The sequence below is a fragment of the Passer domesticus genome, chromosome 6 (assembly GCF_036417665.1).
Source record: "Passer domesticus isolate bPasDom1 chromosome 6, bPasDom1.hap1, whole genome shotgun sequence".
NCBI lineage: Eukaryota > Metazoa > Chordata > Aves > Passeriformes > Passeridae > Passer > Passer domesticus.
Window position 1 is genome coordinate 45,920,664 of NC_087479.1, and position 16,416 is coordinate 45,937,079.

General features: G+C 38.8%; 1 protein-coding gene across 9 annotated transcripts in view; it reads left to right on the forward strand.

Moving 5' to 3' along the window:
- MUC2 (mucin 2, oligomeric mucus/gel-forming) overlaps window positions 1-15,600 on the forward strand; it is a 58,066-nt gene extending 42,466 nt beyond the window's left edge. For 8 of the 9 annotated variants that reach the window (XM_064425177.1, XM_064425179.1, XM_064425176.1 and 5 more), the window contains 19 exons: window positions 1,005-1,178; window positions 2,252-3,543; window positions 4,699-4,873; window positions 5,431-5,678; window positions 6,513-6,696; window positions 6,819-7,023; window positions 7,656-7,834; window positions 8,458-8,527; window positions 8,849-8,949; window positions 9,109-9,140; window positions 9,314-9,488; window positions 10,106-10,210; window positions 10,776-10,816; window positions 11,412-11,534; window positions 11,981-12,079; window positions 12,748-12,876; window positions 13,567-13,606; window positions 13,882-14,011; window positions 15,105-15,600. In XM_064425177.1, the coding sequence (XP_064281247.1) occupies window positions 1,005-1,178; window positions 2,252-3,543; window positions 4,699-4,873; window positions 5,431-5,678; window positions 6,513-6,696; window positions 6,819-7,023; window positions 7,656-7,834; window positions 8,458-8,527; window positions 8,849-8,949; window positions 9,109-9,140; window positions 9,314-9,488; window positions 10,106-10,210; window positions 10,776-10,816; window positions 11,412-11,534; window positions 11,981-12,079; window positions 12,748-12,876; window positions 13,567-13,606; window positions 13,882-14,011; window positions 15,105-15,360 (3,758 nt within the window). In that variant the 3' untranslated portion in view covers window positions 15,361-15,600. The remainder of the gene's footprint in view (window positions 1-1,004; window positions 1,179-2,251; window positions 3,544-4,698; window positions 4,874-5,430; window positions 5,679-6,512; window positions 6,697-6,818; window positions 7,024-7,655; window positions 7,835-8,457; window positions 8,528-8,848; window positions 8,950-9,108; window positions 9,141-9,313; window positions 9,489-10,105; window positions 10,211-10,775; window positions 10,817-11,411; window positions 11,535-11,980; window positions 12,080-12,747; window positions 12,877-13,566; window positions 13,607-13,881; window positions 14,012-15,104) is intronic. The other variant, XM_064425175.1, reaches the window with a different exon arrangement.
- Window positions 15,601-16,416: the final 816 nt, after the last annotated feature.

Consider the following 16,416-nt stretch of genomic DNA (forward strand, 5'->3'; position numbering starts at 1 on the left):
CTCCCTTCCTGCAGTTGCCCTGAAGGAACATGAGCACCTCAAATTTTGTGTCTCCGATGGATCTGGGATGGGTGTAACTGCAGAGCATCCCTGGAAGAGCCATTGCTTAAAACTTGCCTTTCATCTGGCTATTTAAGAAGGAAAAATGTTTTGTGGTTCCGGGCAAAAGATCTGGTCATCCCTCATTCAAAAAGCTCAGAGGAGGTGTTTCATACTGATGCTCAGCTTACACAGATCTTGAACTGATGGGAAATCTTGCCTTTTTTTGCTGCTGGACCTCATCCCTCAGCTGGCCAGAACATATTCACTGTACATATGTGCAATTGTGGCATGGCTTTAGTTTTTCAGTACTGGCATTTTAGGCACTGATTGGACATAACTGTGTAGGTCTTCTTCCCACTCTCCTGTTCCTTTGCCCTGTCAGTGCTAATGCTTGACAGCTGTTATAGATGTAGGATAGGATATGCTTTTGGAAAGAGTTTCATTCTGCAGACTGTGACTTTCTGGGAACTGTGGTCTTTAGCTGATCAGATCCACTAGTACTCTGAGAATCCACTTACCAGGATGACATTGAGAAAACCACATGCCAGTCAGGCAGGAAGATACTGCTGGGCATGCTTCCTTGCCTGATCACAGCTTCCCATCTCAGCTCTTTCCTGAGGATTTAGTGTGGTGTTCTAGATAATGACATGGAGACAGAAAGCCCCAGCAAGATCAAAAGCATTGCTCCTTCTTATCTCTTACCTATTGGTAGGTCTTTCTGATTTTGTAAGAAGTACTTTCCAGCACCATCTCTTTGCTAAGAGGGAAGGGACCTGACCCTGTGTGTGCATGGGTTTCAAATATTGTGCTTTTTGGGACTAGAAAGGAAGGGCTGGTGGTAGGCTAGTCTGGCCTCTCTAGCTCTGTGGCTGCTGCCTCATGTGCAGCTTCTGTTGAGTTTGCATTGAGTCCCACTGATGCCTTTGTGCCTTTCTTTTCTCTGTCCCTGCTGTTTCTAACAGGCCCGACTTCATCCACACTGAGCACGCCAAAATCGACAACCACTTCCACGTCACCGGAGACTCTCACCACCACCACCAGCCCTCCGAGCACCACAACCACTGTTCCAATTACCCCCACAACTCCTGAAAATATTAACACCATAACCCCGTCGGGTCCACCCACTGAAGCACAAAGTAATTCTCAGGGTTTCATGTTCTTTGCTGATTTTAGAAAGCAGGATTTATTGGCAGCTTAACATGCGTTTTAGTTTCTAAACTGTGCACTAATGTAGTTGATTGTATTTCAAAAACATCCCATCTGACCTTTCAGCAGCAATGTTATATCCCCTACTGTCCCAGTTCATCTGCGTCTGTTAAAGGGCATGAAGTACATGAAAGAGTTTGCCTGTTTCCACCCAAATGTAAATTAGTTTTCATTGAAGAACTGTCCTTGTGGGTTGCCTGGGCAAAAGCAGTGCATCTTAATTCTTCTAGCATTATTACTGCACTCTTATTATGTACACAGTGCTTCTCTCTCTACCATGCGTCACTTATATTATGCTATAAAAGCACAAATAGATAGCTCTGATGCTGGCCTGTGAGAGTCATGAACATTTTTTAACATCCTAATCAAAAACTATTTTAAAGGAGTCTCCATTAACAATCATAATGAAAACTGGCCATGTGAAAAAGTAGAAAAGAGTATTTTGGGTCCGTAGCATTCCAAAATAGCTTGTGTGTGAGTAGTCTTAAAGGCCTTGGCATTAGAAATGGAACACAGACTGCTCCACAAACAGCTCAGTTTCTGTAGAGTCAAATGACGCTGACCATAATCATGCCAGTGGTGGTATGAACGTGCCACATGAAGCAGCACAGGGAATAATGACCTTTCCATAGAATATAGTATGATAGCAATACAGTATTAACCAGAGTTCATTGAACTACTCAATGTATTCCGCATGGATCTTGGACTGCTGGACTCTTCCATGCAATATAAAGTTTTAATAGTGTGGAAGATGTCCCCCTCTGACACTGATTGTTCATAAAGTGTTTATATCAATGTCTACTATGCAAGAGGCAGGATATTTTGTTAATAATCCCTCAGTGATTAGCAAAACCATTAATAAAACAATTTCTGCTTTATTTCTATCTAAAGATCCTATGCTTAGGCTTGTTGAACTATGTATGCTTAGTGGAAAATGAGATGACATTAGGAACAACATGCAATTTCCCTGCTTAAAATATTCTGTTTTCTTCCTATCTTAAAGAGACACCTGAACCAGAGGTGCCGACAACAGCAAGCACTCCAGTTACTCCTTCAGTTACCCCACTGCCAACAACAAGAACGACAGAAATAAGTACAGTGTCTACTGCAAGCACCACTAGTCAAAAGTCAACATCACCAGTGTCAACAAGCCCAGTGACAACTACCACATCTGAAGTCACTGAAACAACATCAACCCCCAAGACCACCACTTCAGGCCCCACACCCTCAAGATCCACCAGCACCACACCAGTAACAGAAACAACTATCCATGAGACCACCAGGATCCCAACCCCTCCAATAGGATTCCCTACCCCCACTTCCACCCCTGGCACCACCACAACGTCGGGAACAAGCAGCAGTACAGGAACACAACCACCAGTATCAACAACCCCATTCACTGGAACAACATCAACCCCCAAGACCACCACTTCAGGCCCCACACCCTCAAGATCCACCAGCACCACACCAGTAACAGAAACAACTATCCATGAGACCACCACCACCAGGATCCCAACCCCTCCAATAGGATTCCCTACCCCCACTTCCACCCCTAGCACCACCACAACGTCGGGACCAAGCAGCAGTACAGGAACACAACCACCAGTATCAACAACCCCATTCACTGGAACATCAACCCCCAAGACCACCACTTCAGGCCCCACACCCTCAAGATCCACCAGCACCACACCAGTAACAGAAACAACTATCCATGAGACCACCACCACCAGGATCCCAACCCCTCCAATAGGATTCCCTACCCCCACTTCCACCCCTAGCACCACCACAACATCGGGACCAAGCAGCAGTACAGGAACACAACCACCAGTATCAACAACCCCATTCACTGGAACATCAACCCCCAAGACCACCACTTCAGGCCCCACACCCTCAGTGTCCACTCCCCCCACCACCACAGTAGGAACAGAAACAAGTACCCCAATGACAACCTCTGCAACTGTTACTACTCCAACAACATCACCTACATCAACCAGCCCTGTGTCAACCACCACCTCTGGTACTACTCCAACAGAAAGCTTTACAACCACTTCAGGAACCACCTCTAGTAGTTTTATCACAATCAATGCAACAACCAGCATCTCCACGACCTTAAAAACTCTTCCCCCTGTCTCAACTACTACATCTGGGCCTACTGCAACATCAACTGCAGTCACCATTACAGGAAGTTCTACACACAGCACAACTCCTCCAGTTAATGGTTCAAGTTCAACTACAGGTCTAACACCGACCACTCCCAAAAAAACTTGTACTATTTTCCCTAATGAATCTTATGAGGTGAGTAGATTTCATGCTTTCATTGTGTTTTGGATAGAGACTAGACATATAACTTCAATATCAGTAACATAAAGAGTAGGCATTAATCTGGATAGGAAAGGGAGTATCAGTCTGTTCTATTTCTTTAGTTTTCTTGGGCATCAGCAGGACTTCCAGCAATACTTGGATTGGTAGCTTACATATTGCAATTAGCAAGGGTAATTTTTAAAAAGCTTTCTGCAAGGTGCTAGATCTCAGTTCAGTGTTTGTCTTTGTTGTAAGATAGCTCTGATGAAGAGGAAACCAAGAGCTAAGTGGTCCTAAGCTATCTTTTCTATTTCTGCTTTTGAATAAGTCCAGAGTGGGTAAAAGTTGTTTGTGTGTTTACATTGCAGCCCAACAAAAATCCACAGGGCTGAATTTGGAATGAGTCATACTTGTTCACAGAGTGGTTTCAGGGAGGACTGTGAAACAGATCACTGCATTCACTGCTTGTGAAATTTGACTCCGAGTTTTTTGGTTTTGTTTTTCTTTTGAACGCTCCGCCTTTGACACCGACAATTTTGTGTCTTGTACATTTCTAAAGCCTCATCATAGTTTAGATGCCTACCAACTTGCTCAGTAGATCTGCAGGAATAAAAATTATACATGTCTGCAAAACTGGTAGAAGATAGAAGAAAACTCATACAATTACAATGCATGAGCATAATCACCTTGGACATTTTTCCCTGAACTGTTGGTGTTCACTGTAGCTTTAGCTATTCATCTGTTCTAGGCATTCATGGAAGGGAATTGATCATATATTGGTCATTCATATTGATCAGTGTCTTTCACTGTTCTTTAGAGAGTGTTAAGTTGATAAGATTAGGTGAGACATCTCACTTTGAGATAGCTGAAACTAGAAAAGGTGATTCTCATTTCAGTTTACTGTCTTGATCTTTGTGAGTAATGCTTTCCATTTAGCAGCTCTCAGTTGTTCTAGCTCATATTGCAGACATAGATAGTGCTGACTGATGCAATTCCATCCTATTTTCAGATTTCTGATAGGGGAAAACTTGTCAATAAACATACGTTTTTTTTAGAAACCTGCAGAAGATATTCAGGCATAACTTGTCAGTCTCACTGCTTCCTAAAGGTTTGTTTCTGTCTCCCCCCTCCCCCTCTCTTCAAAAACAGCAAGGTGACTCATGGATGCTGTGTAACTGCACTAAGGTTATATGTATAGAAGACAACATTGTCCAGGTGATTCCAATAATCTGCAATCCACCTCCAAAACCCACCTGTGCCAATGGACTGTCTCCTGTGCCAGTCATGGATGAGGATGGATGCTGTTGGCACTGGGAGTGTGATTGTAAGTATATATTTTATTGAATATTTAATCTCCTGAGGAAACAATACTATTGTCAAGACCAACAATATTTATCAGGGAGCAAGTATTGTGCAAAGCTGTGACTCAGTCTTCTAGTGTTGGTTAGAATGCTCTGTTGATTCTTTTTAGCTAATTGAATTATTGGCTTAAGTTGCCATTATCCCTATATAACTGTTGTGTTAGTAGAGTAAATTGGTCTCCCAAAGAAGGATTTAAATGTCCAGATGCAGACATTTATAGGCTAGAAGCATATATATATCTTGTTACTTGTTCAGACTATTGGTAAAGATAAATCTATGGTACAGTTAATCCTATTCTCAGTTGTCTGTCATTAATGTCAGATGAACTGTGCATTGAAAGTGCCTGTTTTTTATTGATGACTTCTAGCTAATGAGCTCATGCATTGACATATACACTTCATTAAAAGTAAAATGCCCAAAGTTCACTGAGGTGTCTCCCACATCTATAGATATTGCTTGTAGTATGATAGGATTTTGTATGTTGCCATAAGAGCCTAACTTAACTGTATGTTTTTTTAGGCTACTGCACTGGCTGGGGAGATCCACATTACATGACTTTTGATGGACTGTACTACAGCTATCAAGGGAATTGTACATATGTCCTTGTGGAAGAGATCAATAAGAAAGTTGACAACTTTGGTGTCTACATTGATAACTACCACTGTGATGCACGGGATGTAGTGTCCTGTCCTCGAACGCTCGTTGTGAGACATGAGACTCAGGAAGTGAGGCTAAGAACAGCACAGCCAAATACTCTACAAGTAGAGGTACTGAAGAATGCTACCATTGATTTCTTGATTCAGATGTTAATACTACATTAACAGGATAATTATATTTACAAGGTTTATCTGTGCTTTAGATTCAGTAACAGTTTAGTTTATAAAATTTGACTGCTTCAAAGGGCTTCAAAGGACTACTTCAAAGCATTTTTTTACTCTGAATGTGGGGGAGAAAAAATTCTACAACTTCTTGTCTTTTTAATTTCAAATCTTTGCAGATCTCTCCTAAATACACAAATGTGGACAAATTGCTAAGAGTTTAGGATATAAAATAAGTTCATTTATAATTAACAATAATGTAAAAAAGGAAAACAACATGGAATAGGAGGACATAATGTAAGGTAGACATAGCAATAAAGTGCTGGCCTGAAGCATTTTTAAAAGTACCATTAGTAGCTTTGACTTGCGTCACCTTTTTAATTTTTCAGAATAGGGCACTTATATTATTTAATTTTCCTATAAGTGCATTCCCTTTATGCCAAGAAACCTAAAACTTGATATCATATGAATTTAGGAGAATTTTATATTCCACTTTCATGAGGAGTCCTTGATGCCATAGTCACTCTAATAGGTCTGTTGAGTGTTACGATTTATCTGGTTTAAACTTTGAATAACCTCATTTGTCAGAGGTTAATGGGCTTTTTGTGGCTCAGAGAAGAAAAGTTTGACTTTTCAATAACAAAGGAAACACAGGAACATTTGTTACAAATTAAAAGGATATTATTTACCTTTACATTCTCTCTGCAAAACAAAGGAACAGTTGAATGTTTTGAAAAGTCAAACTAAATTTATGCCTCTTTTCTGTTTTCCTTTATTTATTAGGTGACAGTAAACAACCAGCTTGTGGCTTTGCCTTACAAGAAGTTTGGTGTGAGCATCTACGAGTCAGGCATAAATCGTGTTGTGGAAATTCCTGAGCTGAAAATGAATGTGACTTACAATGGCTTGTCCTTTTCTATCAGAATGCCCTACAGCCTGTTTGGCAACAATACCCAGGGACAGTGTGGTAAGGCTTACTCTTCCAATTTTTACACTCTCAGAAAACCACAGTGACAGCCCTGCTGCAAAGATGAATGGTATTTCCTAACAAATCTGTGAGTGAATTATTTCTCCCTGTACCACCCTTAGGTACTTGCAATAACAACACAGCAGATGACTGCATGCTGCCAAATGGAAACATTGCAGAAAACTGTGAAACCATGGCAGATCATTGGCAAGTTGTTGATCCTTCCAAACCACAGTGCTCTCCAGGCCTAGTTCCTACAAGTTCACCTAGCACAACACCAACACAGCCTTGCAAAGAATCTTCCATCTGCGAGCTTCTTTTGGGAAGGTAACAATCTTCTTGGTTTTAGAAGCCTTTGGTCTTTCATTTAAATGGAAATTTTAGGATTAATTTATCAGTGGAAAGTGTTTCTAACTATTTCTCCATTTCTTGTATCTTTATGATTTGCTACTACTCCTTTCTCTTTCTCGGTTATTTTTTGCTGACAGTTTCTTTCAACCCTCTGGCTGCCACATTAACCATTGCTAATGTTCCCACGTTCTTCTACACTCTCTGCCCTCCCCTGTCCCATGTTCTTGCCTTTTCCCACATTTACTTAGCAGAAAACAGAGTCCAAGTGAAAACAGAGATCTTAATTTTTAGAGCACTATGTCAGAACTGAAAAAGAAAAAAAATCAGAATCACTTTAAAGAGATAGCACATGGTTGCACCCAATAATATACAACTCCTGGACTCAAAATGTTGGTGTCAAAGTGTTTTGTAGGTGAGGGAAGAATATTTTAAGGTATGTTGGAAGGTTGCTATCTGGATAAGTGCTCTTAGCACAAATCTCATCAATAGTCCACATCCACATCTCCTTAATCTCCTGTGCCCACTGTTGCCACATCATAACATGTTAAGCATGTTGAAAAAGATATGAATCATCAGTAACAAATAATGATAAAAATTTCTGTTTCTAGTGTGTTCAAGCCATGCCATGCATTTGTCCAGCCTGAGAAGTACTATGCAGCCTGTGTTTTTGATAGCTGTGTACTACCCAACCTAGACCTGGAATGCTCAAGTCTGCAGATCTATGCTGCCACGTGTGCTGATCAAGGCGCATGCATTGACTGGAGAAAACACACCAATGGAGTATGCTGTAAGTATCTGGCCATAATAATTCATCTTGAATTATTAAGGAAGATTATGTGGAACTGTTTCAGCAGTAATGTCATACTGCTTTCAGAGTAATGAAGACACCAATAAATCACAGCAGCTGCTCTCTCTAAGTAATTTTGCTGGTAACATTTTTAACAATGGAAATGATAAATCAGCGTGCAAAAATATACATGTATTGACTGTGCCAGAAACATCTGTATCAGTACATACTTTTTTGTATGCTACTGTATAAGTTATAAGCTTTGCAGGCATCAGCAGATCACTCTCTATTTGGTGACATGTATATTAGTTTTCATCTGTAGTAAGAGCACAAAGAGAAGGATGACTTTGAGAACTTCTGCAAAAGAGACTAAAATTATGAAAAAAAATTGTAGTCAAGGTGTAGACTCTTGGCTTTATCAACTTAGTGTAAAGTACAATATTATATGGCTAAATTACACAAGAGACATAAGTCTATCTGGGATTTTTCCTCTTTGCTTCTCAAGATTGTCATAGGTACATAGGAAAATGAGCAAACAGTGTTTAAGTTTTTGGCATAAGTTCATGGGGCTTTTATACAATATTGTTACTGAGCTGTTCCTCCTTTTTGTTCTTCCATTCCAGCTCATGAATGTCCTTCAGGTAAAGAATACAGAGCATGTGGTCCTATTAAAGAGATGACCTGCAAATCAAGGTAAAAAAATCCTTCACAGTTAGTTATAGCTTGTACAACTATTCAGTCGTACCTAATGCACAGGTGAATGAGCAAAATCAACCTCCTCTCATGTCTCAAACTGACTGTCTAATTTATTGGCACTATTCTGTTGACCCTAAATCTGGGTGCCTGAACTGTTTGTTTCTGTTGTTTGGCTGTATCAAACACAGACACTGCAAACCCCAATCACAAATATGCAGATCATTTGCCACTGTATTTTCAGTGAAAGGTTATTTGGCATAATCCTCCTGTATGTACCAATGACATTAATGGTCTTCTTCTGAACATTTTCTCTCACAGAGGACAGAATGAGACATCAACTAAACAAGTGGAAGGCTGTTTCTGTCCTAATGGAACCATGCTGTATGACTCTGGTGTGGACGTCTGCGTGAAAACCTGCGGTGAGTTTTACTGCTTCACTTGGATGCATGTTTGTTTCCTCTTTGTTTCCTTCCAGGTATACAACAAAGATTTGACTGTATGCAGTGCTCATACAATGTATAATAGAGTTGCCTCCTGTTATATGACTGGTAATGGAAATTTATTTTGGTATTTTCCAGGCTGTGTTGGAGTGGATATGATACCAAGAGAGGTATGTTGCTGTTGCTTTTGGATTTCAAATAGAAGTTTGGGTGGGGAGAGGAGAGTGGTTTCCACTGGTACAATCTTATTTTGTCATCTCTGTACTTTGTATTCCTGGTTTTATGTCTTTTCCTTTTAACTGGTTATAATGCAATCACTCATTTTATTGTTTTTCAATGGCAGTTTGGAGAAAAGTTTACAGTGGACTGTCAGGACTGTATTTGCCTGGAAGGTGAACATGGCATTGTATGTGAGCCTCATGTATGTGATCAAAAGAAGGTCACTTGTGATGGAGAAGGCTTCTATGAGGTCACTGAAGTCAATCCTAAAGACTCCTGCTGCCCTCTTTTCACTTGCAGTGAGTTTATACTCTTGTTTCTAGTCTTTCTATACCTCTTGGAAATAGAAGGAAAAGGGACTGAACTACCTCAGTACCAGAGATCTACAGCAGGGAGTCACAAAATAGCATCTTCTCTCATGCTTTTTAAAATCAACTTGCCCAGTGCTAGGGAAAATACATTTTAATATTGCAATGTTTCAGTGTAACTGAATTTACAGTTATGGGACTCAACATAACTAATGCTATAGTTATTGTGTTCAGGGCTACATTTTATTTAAGCCAAATGCAGAGAGATTATGGAATTCTCTGTGGATTTTCATTTTCCAGTAACTGCCTAAAATCATGGAGAGAGCAGTTCCCTACTTCTTTGCATGGAATGGTGATACTTTATTATCACAGCATAATTGCATAGTAGAAAAAATTTATAAACTAATACAGTATCCCATATCCAGTGCCTAGATTTATGAGGAAAAATGTGTTCCCTATCTACAATTTGGGTTTTTTTGAAGAGGATCTGGACTGTTTTCTAGCAATGGAAAGTTCATCCTAAGTGCTTTGATAGGTGCTTATTTCTAGTAGCTGTGATTTAGTGTATTTTCTGGCTTATTCTTTCTTTTTTTTTTTTTTCCCCTCAGAATGCAATACAAGCTTGTGCACAGCTAAAGCCCCCAAGTGCTCACTGGGATTTGAAGTTCATTCTTATATTCCCAGTGGTCAGTGCTGTCCTGTATACCAATGTGGTAAGTTCCTTGGAAATATATTACAATGATTAGCCTTATAGTTTTATTTATTACATAATTTAGCATTACACTTAATATGACTGTATGCAGTAGCCTTTTGAAAGAGGTGTTAAACACAGCCAGATTCTACTAATTCACTATTATTAAAATTGGTTATTTGTGCTGTAATTATGAAACTAGGAAATCAGATACAGCTCTGGTGACTCAAGTTCAATTTCCTGCTTATAAATACATGTAAGGACAGCTACAGAACTAACTGGGATGATAGTCTCAGCTTAATCTAGCAAATTTATAGCTCTTGCTTACTGAAACAAGGAAGCATTTGTATCTGTTAAGTGGATATTCTTGGTATGAACTGGACTGTGTATTTTGGGACAAATATTTTTCCCTTCTTGCACATGCAGTATTAGTTTTTATACTCTATACATCTCCTATCTTCAGAACTGGGGAATAACCATATGAATTGTGATTCATTGTGGAAGAAATGAGTTGGATAAGAGTGGGTTGAAGACATTTTTTTATTAATTTTTCCTATCTAAACTTCTGACTCTTTGCTTATTAACAGTTCCCAAGGGGGTTTGCGTACACGAGAATGCTGAGTTCTTGGTAAGTTCCTGTTTCAACAGCCTTTAAAAATGCTTAAAAGACCATTTAGTATAGTTTATCCAGTACAACAAGTATTTTAGAAATTTTCAGATTTCTACCAGAAGTTTATCAGTTTCACAAAGCCTAAATATTTTCTGAAAAGTTTCCTGTGTAGGAAAGAAATTGAAGAGCTGCATGTATGTCAGTATCATAGAGGAACTTGGGTTAAGTGGACTGGCATTTTAAAAAGTCAGTCCACATTTACTGTCAGCACATTATTGCAGTTTTAAGACTCTGTTTTCAAATATTAAAAGACATATAAATAAGTATTATTCTAACCAAATTTAGATTTCTAATTGTCTTGGGTCTAGTAATTGTACCTTTTAATGTCAGAATTTGTTATTGCTATAGAGGTCTTCAATAAAGACACTTTAAATTATATTCAGTATTTAAAATGTTGTCTTCTTAAATGGCTAGCCAAATAGCTATCCAGTTGTCTTTATGATTTTTTTTCCTTTTCCATTGCTTCATTTACAGATTTTTAAAAAATTAATAAATGCCTGTTTAAACATGTAATAACTCGTTAATATGTGATTTTTTTCCTTAAAATGTGTAGCCCAACTCCTCAGTCTTTGTTGACAAGTGTCAGAATTGCGTCTGCACAAATGATGTTAACGTCAGCACTCAGCTGAATATCATCTCCTGTGAACATGTCCCCTGCAACACATACTGTCAACCAGTAAGTGACAAACTTAAAGAAAACAAAGACCCCAAAATACCCATATATGTGAACTTCAGTTTGGTCAATGAGTGGTATTAAGCAAAGGACAGGGAATTGAAACCCAGAGACCAACTCCAGCATGGATATCAACTTTTCTTTCAGCAATCTGCTGCCTGAGATTGTCTGTGTAACTGTTAGCATTCAGTTCACACTGGCAGAATTAGCTGGGAAATTTCTGTAGACCACATTGTGGAGTAATATTTAATTATTATGCATATTTATTCTAGTCCTTTAATTTATTCCATTTATAACCTGCTTCTATTACTTGTCTCCTGTTGGTTTGGAACACAAAAGGCACAAATCTTGAGTGTACTTCAAAGCCTAATCAATTAATGGATTCATATATTTTCATTTATTTCTCAAAAATTATAGTGCTGTTTTTTTTAATTACTTTTAATTTCTAGGGATATGAACTTAAACCAGTGAAAGGTGAATGCTGTGGAAAATGTGTGCAGACCAAGTGTATTATACACACAGCAGACAATTCTGAACTCATCTTGAGTGTAAGTATGCTCTTTGTCTTAGTTCTCCACCAAATCTGTAAAGTTCCCCGTTCCAGAAAGAAAACATCTGCTTGCCAGAGACAAGGCTTTAGTATAAGTTTGCATCTGAAAGATCAAAATCTCATTTAATGCAAAACCTAGCTACATATTTTGACCTGAAGGTAGGTCTCATGAAATAAAATTATCTGTAAGGCCCTTCCTGGAATGAGAAATCCAATACCATTGGAAGAGATTTTTCTGCCAGTGTCTGGAAGCTTGGGCTTTTCTATGTTATTTGATTTCTGTGTGCTGAAAAACGCTATTAAAGCCTGCATCTGAAACAATTCTATTTCCCTAGTAGGATGAAGGTTTAGAGTGTTTCTTAATTAACGTAAAACAGTGTAGCTTTTGAAGGCAAAATCCATTGGCATGGATGATTTTGTTAAAGTACTCCGTGTACTTTAGAGACATTTTTCTTTCTTTCTCAAGGAAAATACCATATAAAACTGAAATTCTCTCCATGTATGGCATATTGCAATACATATTGCAATGATCTGTATCCCAAATGGCTGTTAACCTAAAAAAAAAAATTTGACTGGGAAACGATGAAAGTTATTATCAGAGGGCAAGAAAATTTCTGTCTGTGCTCCCTTCAGCTTTCCTTATTACATTTTGCATTTCACTTGCAGCCTGGAGACTTTAAAAATGATCCTCACAACAACTGCACCATTTATAGCTGTGTAGATATCCACGACCAGCTTATTGCTTCCACATCTGAGATTACCTGTCCAGCATTCAATGAGGACAGCTGCAAACCTGTAAGTAAAAATGGAAAATTTACCCTCTACTCCTTACATAGATTACTTAATTTTATTTTGGCCATCTAACTAACAACAAAAGTAAAATTTAGCTCTGATGGCCTTTCATCATAATTTCTCAGTCCTAAGGGCAGAAGTTCTAGATGCATCCATGCAGAGTCCTATAGAGTATATAAAATAAGATACCTGGGTGAGAATTCAAGGTTTATAATTGGTAGCTGTCTCTCAGTAGCCAAAATACTGGTCAGCACCAATATACTGAATCTTAGCTGACTGTTTTGTTTGGGGTTCTGTCTCAACATGAACCAGGTTTCCTTGAATGTTAAACCACAAGCTGTTCAGTCAATAAGTAGGCTGCAAGTAACACTGTGCACAGTCCCCATTCAAATACAGAGGACTCTGAGAAACCACTTGCTGGAATTGCTTCTGAGCAAAAAATTCATGATGGTAACTGCAGACTTCCTTCAAATAATTGTTTGTATTTTCACAATCCTTTGTAAGTTGATTAATTTCAGGTTGGGAAGAGGCTGTTATCTTTGCTTATTTAGATCAATGTTACAGTACAATAACCAGTTTTCACTGGTTATTTCTAGCCAACTGAAGAATTGCTCTCCTCAGTTTTTGGCCTTAATGGCTTTTTAATATAGAAAAATAATATAATATAAATTTTTTGTTTTTTTTTTATTTTAGGGAACTATTTCGTTCTTGCCCAATGGTTGTTGCAAAACATGTAAGTATGCCAGTGTATCTGAATCAACAATATAGAGAATGGTCTTCTTAAATCAGCCCATTTTCCAGATAAATTTGTATTTAAATAGATACTTCTATGTTTATATTTGTCCTTCCAAGCCTTCATTGTCCCATCTCTCTGGAAAAGTTTAAGCAGAAGCAGAAAGATCACTTGAGGCAATTCTTTGAGTGCACTAGTGAAGCCCAGGGAATGCTGAGGTGCAAGGGACTTCTGGAGCTACTTCACCAAAAGTATTTTCTGCTCTTTCCCTGTAGGTGCCCCTCTGGACAGCAACACACCGTGCACTGTGCGCCACAGAAAAGACTTTATCGTCTACAAAGGTTGCCGCTCCGTGGACAGAGTTGACATGACTGAATGTGAAGGAACATGTGGAACCTTCTCACTGTAAGTAAACTCACCAGACAATGAGATTAAAGTCCTGGTGGCATTGAGCTTGTTTATATAAAAGGAACAATAAATAGTAGACTACACAATGGTAGAAGACCTGGAACTATCTGCTTCATGAATCATGGACATAAAATCATGGAATCTGTGACTGATGAGCTGATTTGTCATAATACTAATCAGAAAAGTGTATTAAATTGTCTTGGGATTCAGACAGCTCTGATAAGGCCTATTCATCCATTAAGAGCTGGCTTTGTGTCAGACCACCTAGGCTAGAAATTGTCACAAAAGAACATGGATTATTTCCTGTAATGAGAATGAGCCCAGAGAGCAGCCAGACTTGACAACTAGAAGCGGAAAAGCTGCTTCTCAATAGTTAACAGCTAAAATGAAATACACATACATCTTTCAAAGGAAGATTCAAATATGCACAATTTTCATACAGTGAAGAAATGAAAAAAAATGAATGCTTTAGGTGTGGTGTTAGTAGAGTAACTTGACTGTACATTTTTCTCTGAAATGAGAGACTATACTAAAAATTGGATATAAGGAAGTGGTTAGTAGGACACCTGGTAGTGAGCTACTAAAACACTGGGAAAACAACTCTAACTCTCCAAAGAAACTGTCACTTACTGCCTACCACTGGGTCTGTCACAGTGCACCTTACATGGATGAAAACTGATCTTTAGTATCACATGGAACTCTGAGAAGCCATGGAGTTTATTAGTATTTTGAAATTCCTGATCATCTTAAGGTCTTGCTGTGGTTGCTTCTACCAAATACAAGAAAAAGATGGATCTTGTTACACTTTATAGCCTGATATTGACAGATTCTTCAGGTTAGGAATGGTACTTAGGAAGCTGATTAACACAAGACTGCAAAAAATACTTTGAAGTGAGATGGGAATAGAAACCTGCTGCTTCCCCTTCGTGTTAACACTGCCCTGATTGAGTTAGGCATTTTATAATCACTGCTCTGCCAGATGAGCTTAGCACTTCCATTAGCCACAACTGTGGCTCTTCTTACAGGAGTTCTGTGCCTGATTTCACCCTCTCCTGGCACCGAGTAACGTTGCCATTTCGCGTGTTCACAGATACTCTGCTGAGGCCAATTCTATGGACCACAGCTGCTCCTGCTGCAGAGAAACAAGCACCACTGAGAAGCAAGTGGTTCTGAAATGCCCTGGTGGGCATGCAGTGTCACACAAGTACATCTACGTGGAGAGCTGCAGCTGTCAAGATACTGAATGCAAGAGGCCCAAGTCCGAGGAGCTGCAGAACAATGAAGAAAATGACGCGACGACCACTCTGAACCCGCTCAAGAGAGCCATCAGCTTAACATCAAAATGAAGGCAAAACCCCCCCTGCCATTATTAACTAAAAGGACTGTGAACCATTCTTAGCTTCCTTGACTACTTTTGCAGTTTACTTTTCCCAGTAACTGCATCCTGTTTGTTCTCTAATTAATTAACTATGTCCTATTTATTTGTGCACAAAATAAGAACACAAATTTGTATTCTTACAAGTGCACAACCTCTTGAGTACTTTCTTATTTTTCTCTGAATGATTAAAAGCACATCTCAAAAAGCATGGCTTTTGTACTTTTTCTTATACAGTCTTGATGAGTTTGAGTTTGAAGAGAGAAGAAAAGTTATTTTTCAAGTTATAGGAAGTCATGTGGTTTCCTAAATATTTGGAGTATCTACTCCTGGCTCCTTAAAATCTGATCTGATTATGCTGTTCAGAAGACCCAATCTCTAAGGCGGGAAGAAAGATGATGCTGTCTGCCAGAACAAAGGCAAAGATGAATAATGATCATGAAATTATTCAGATGACTTGGAGAAACTTCTAGTTCAGCATCAGAACTTACTTTAGCAGGGTTCTGTATGTTAGAACTGTCTCAGTTCTATGCAATTATGTATTTTCACTAAAAAAGTAGTCCCCCAGCTATATGAAGATCACTCACAGTGCTTTCAGGATGCATAGTTACTACCATAGTAACAGCTCTCCAAATTCCAACATTTGCAGAACAGATGCCCATCACTAAGCTAGAAATCCTAGGTTTCCTCTGCAGAAAATGGAAAGCAATAGCCATTTTTATATTAATTTGTCTCTCAACAAAGGACAAATCTAAAGGAGTGCCTGTTTATCTTATTGTAAGGGGAGCTGAAACAGATAACTGGAAGATATTAATATATCTTGAATCATCTTAGAGTACAATGAGGATAAACCGTACCTGTTGTAGTGAAAAAAAAGCTTTGGTTTATTTTATCTCCATTAATGAAATCTTTATTGGCAATAGCCAACCTCAATACTGGCATCTTTGCTACCTAAAGGATTGGTGGCACTATTTTTTGCTACTATCAAATGTACTGCAGCTTAAAAGGCAGATAAGATTACTGAGTT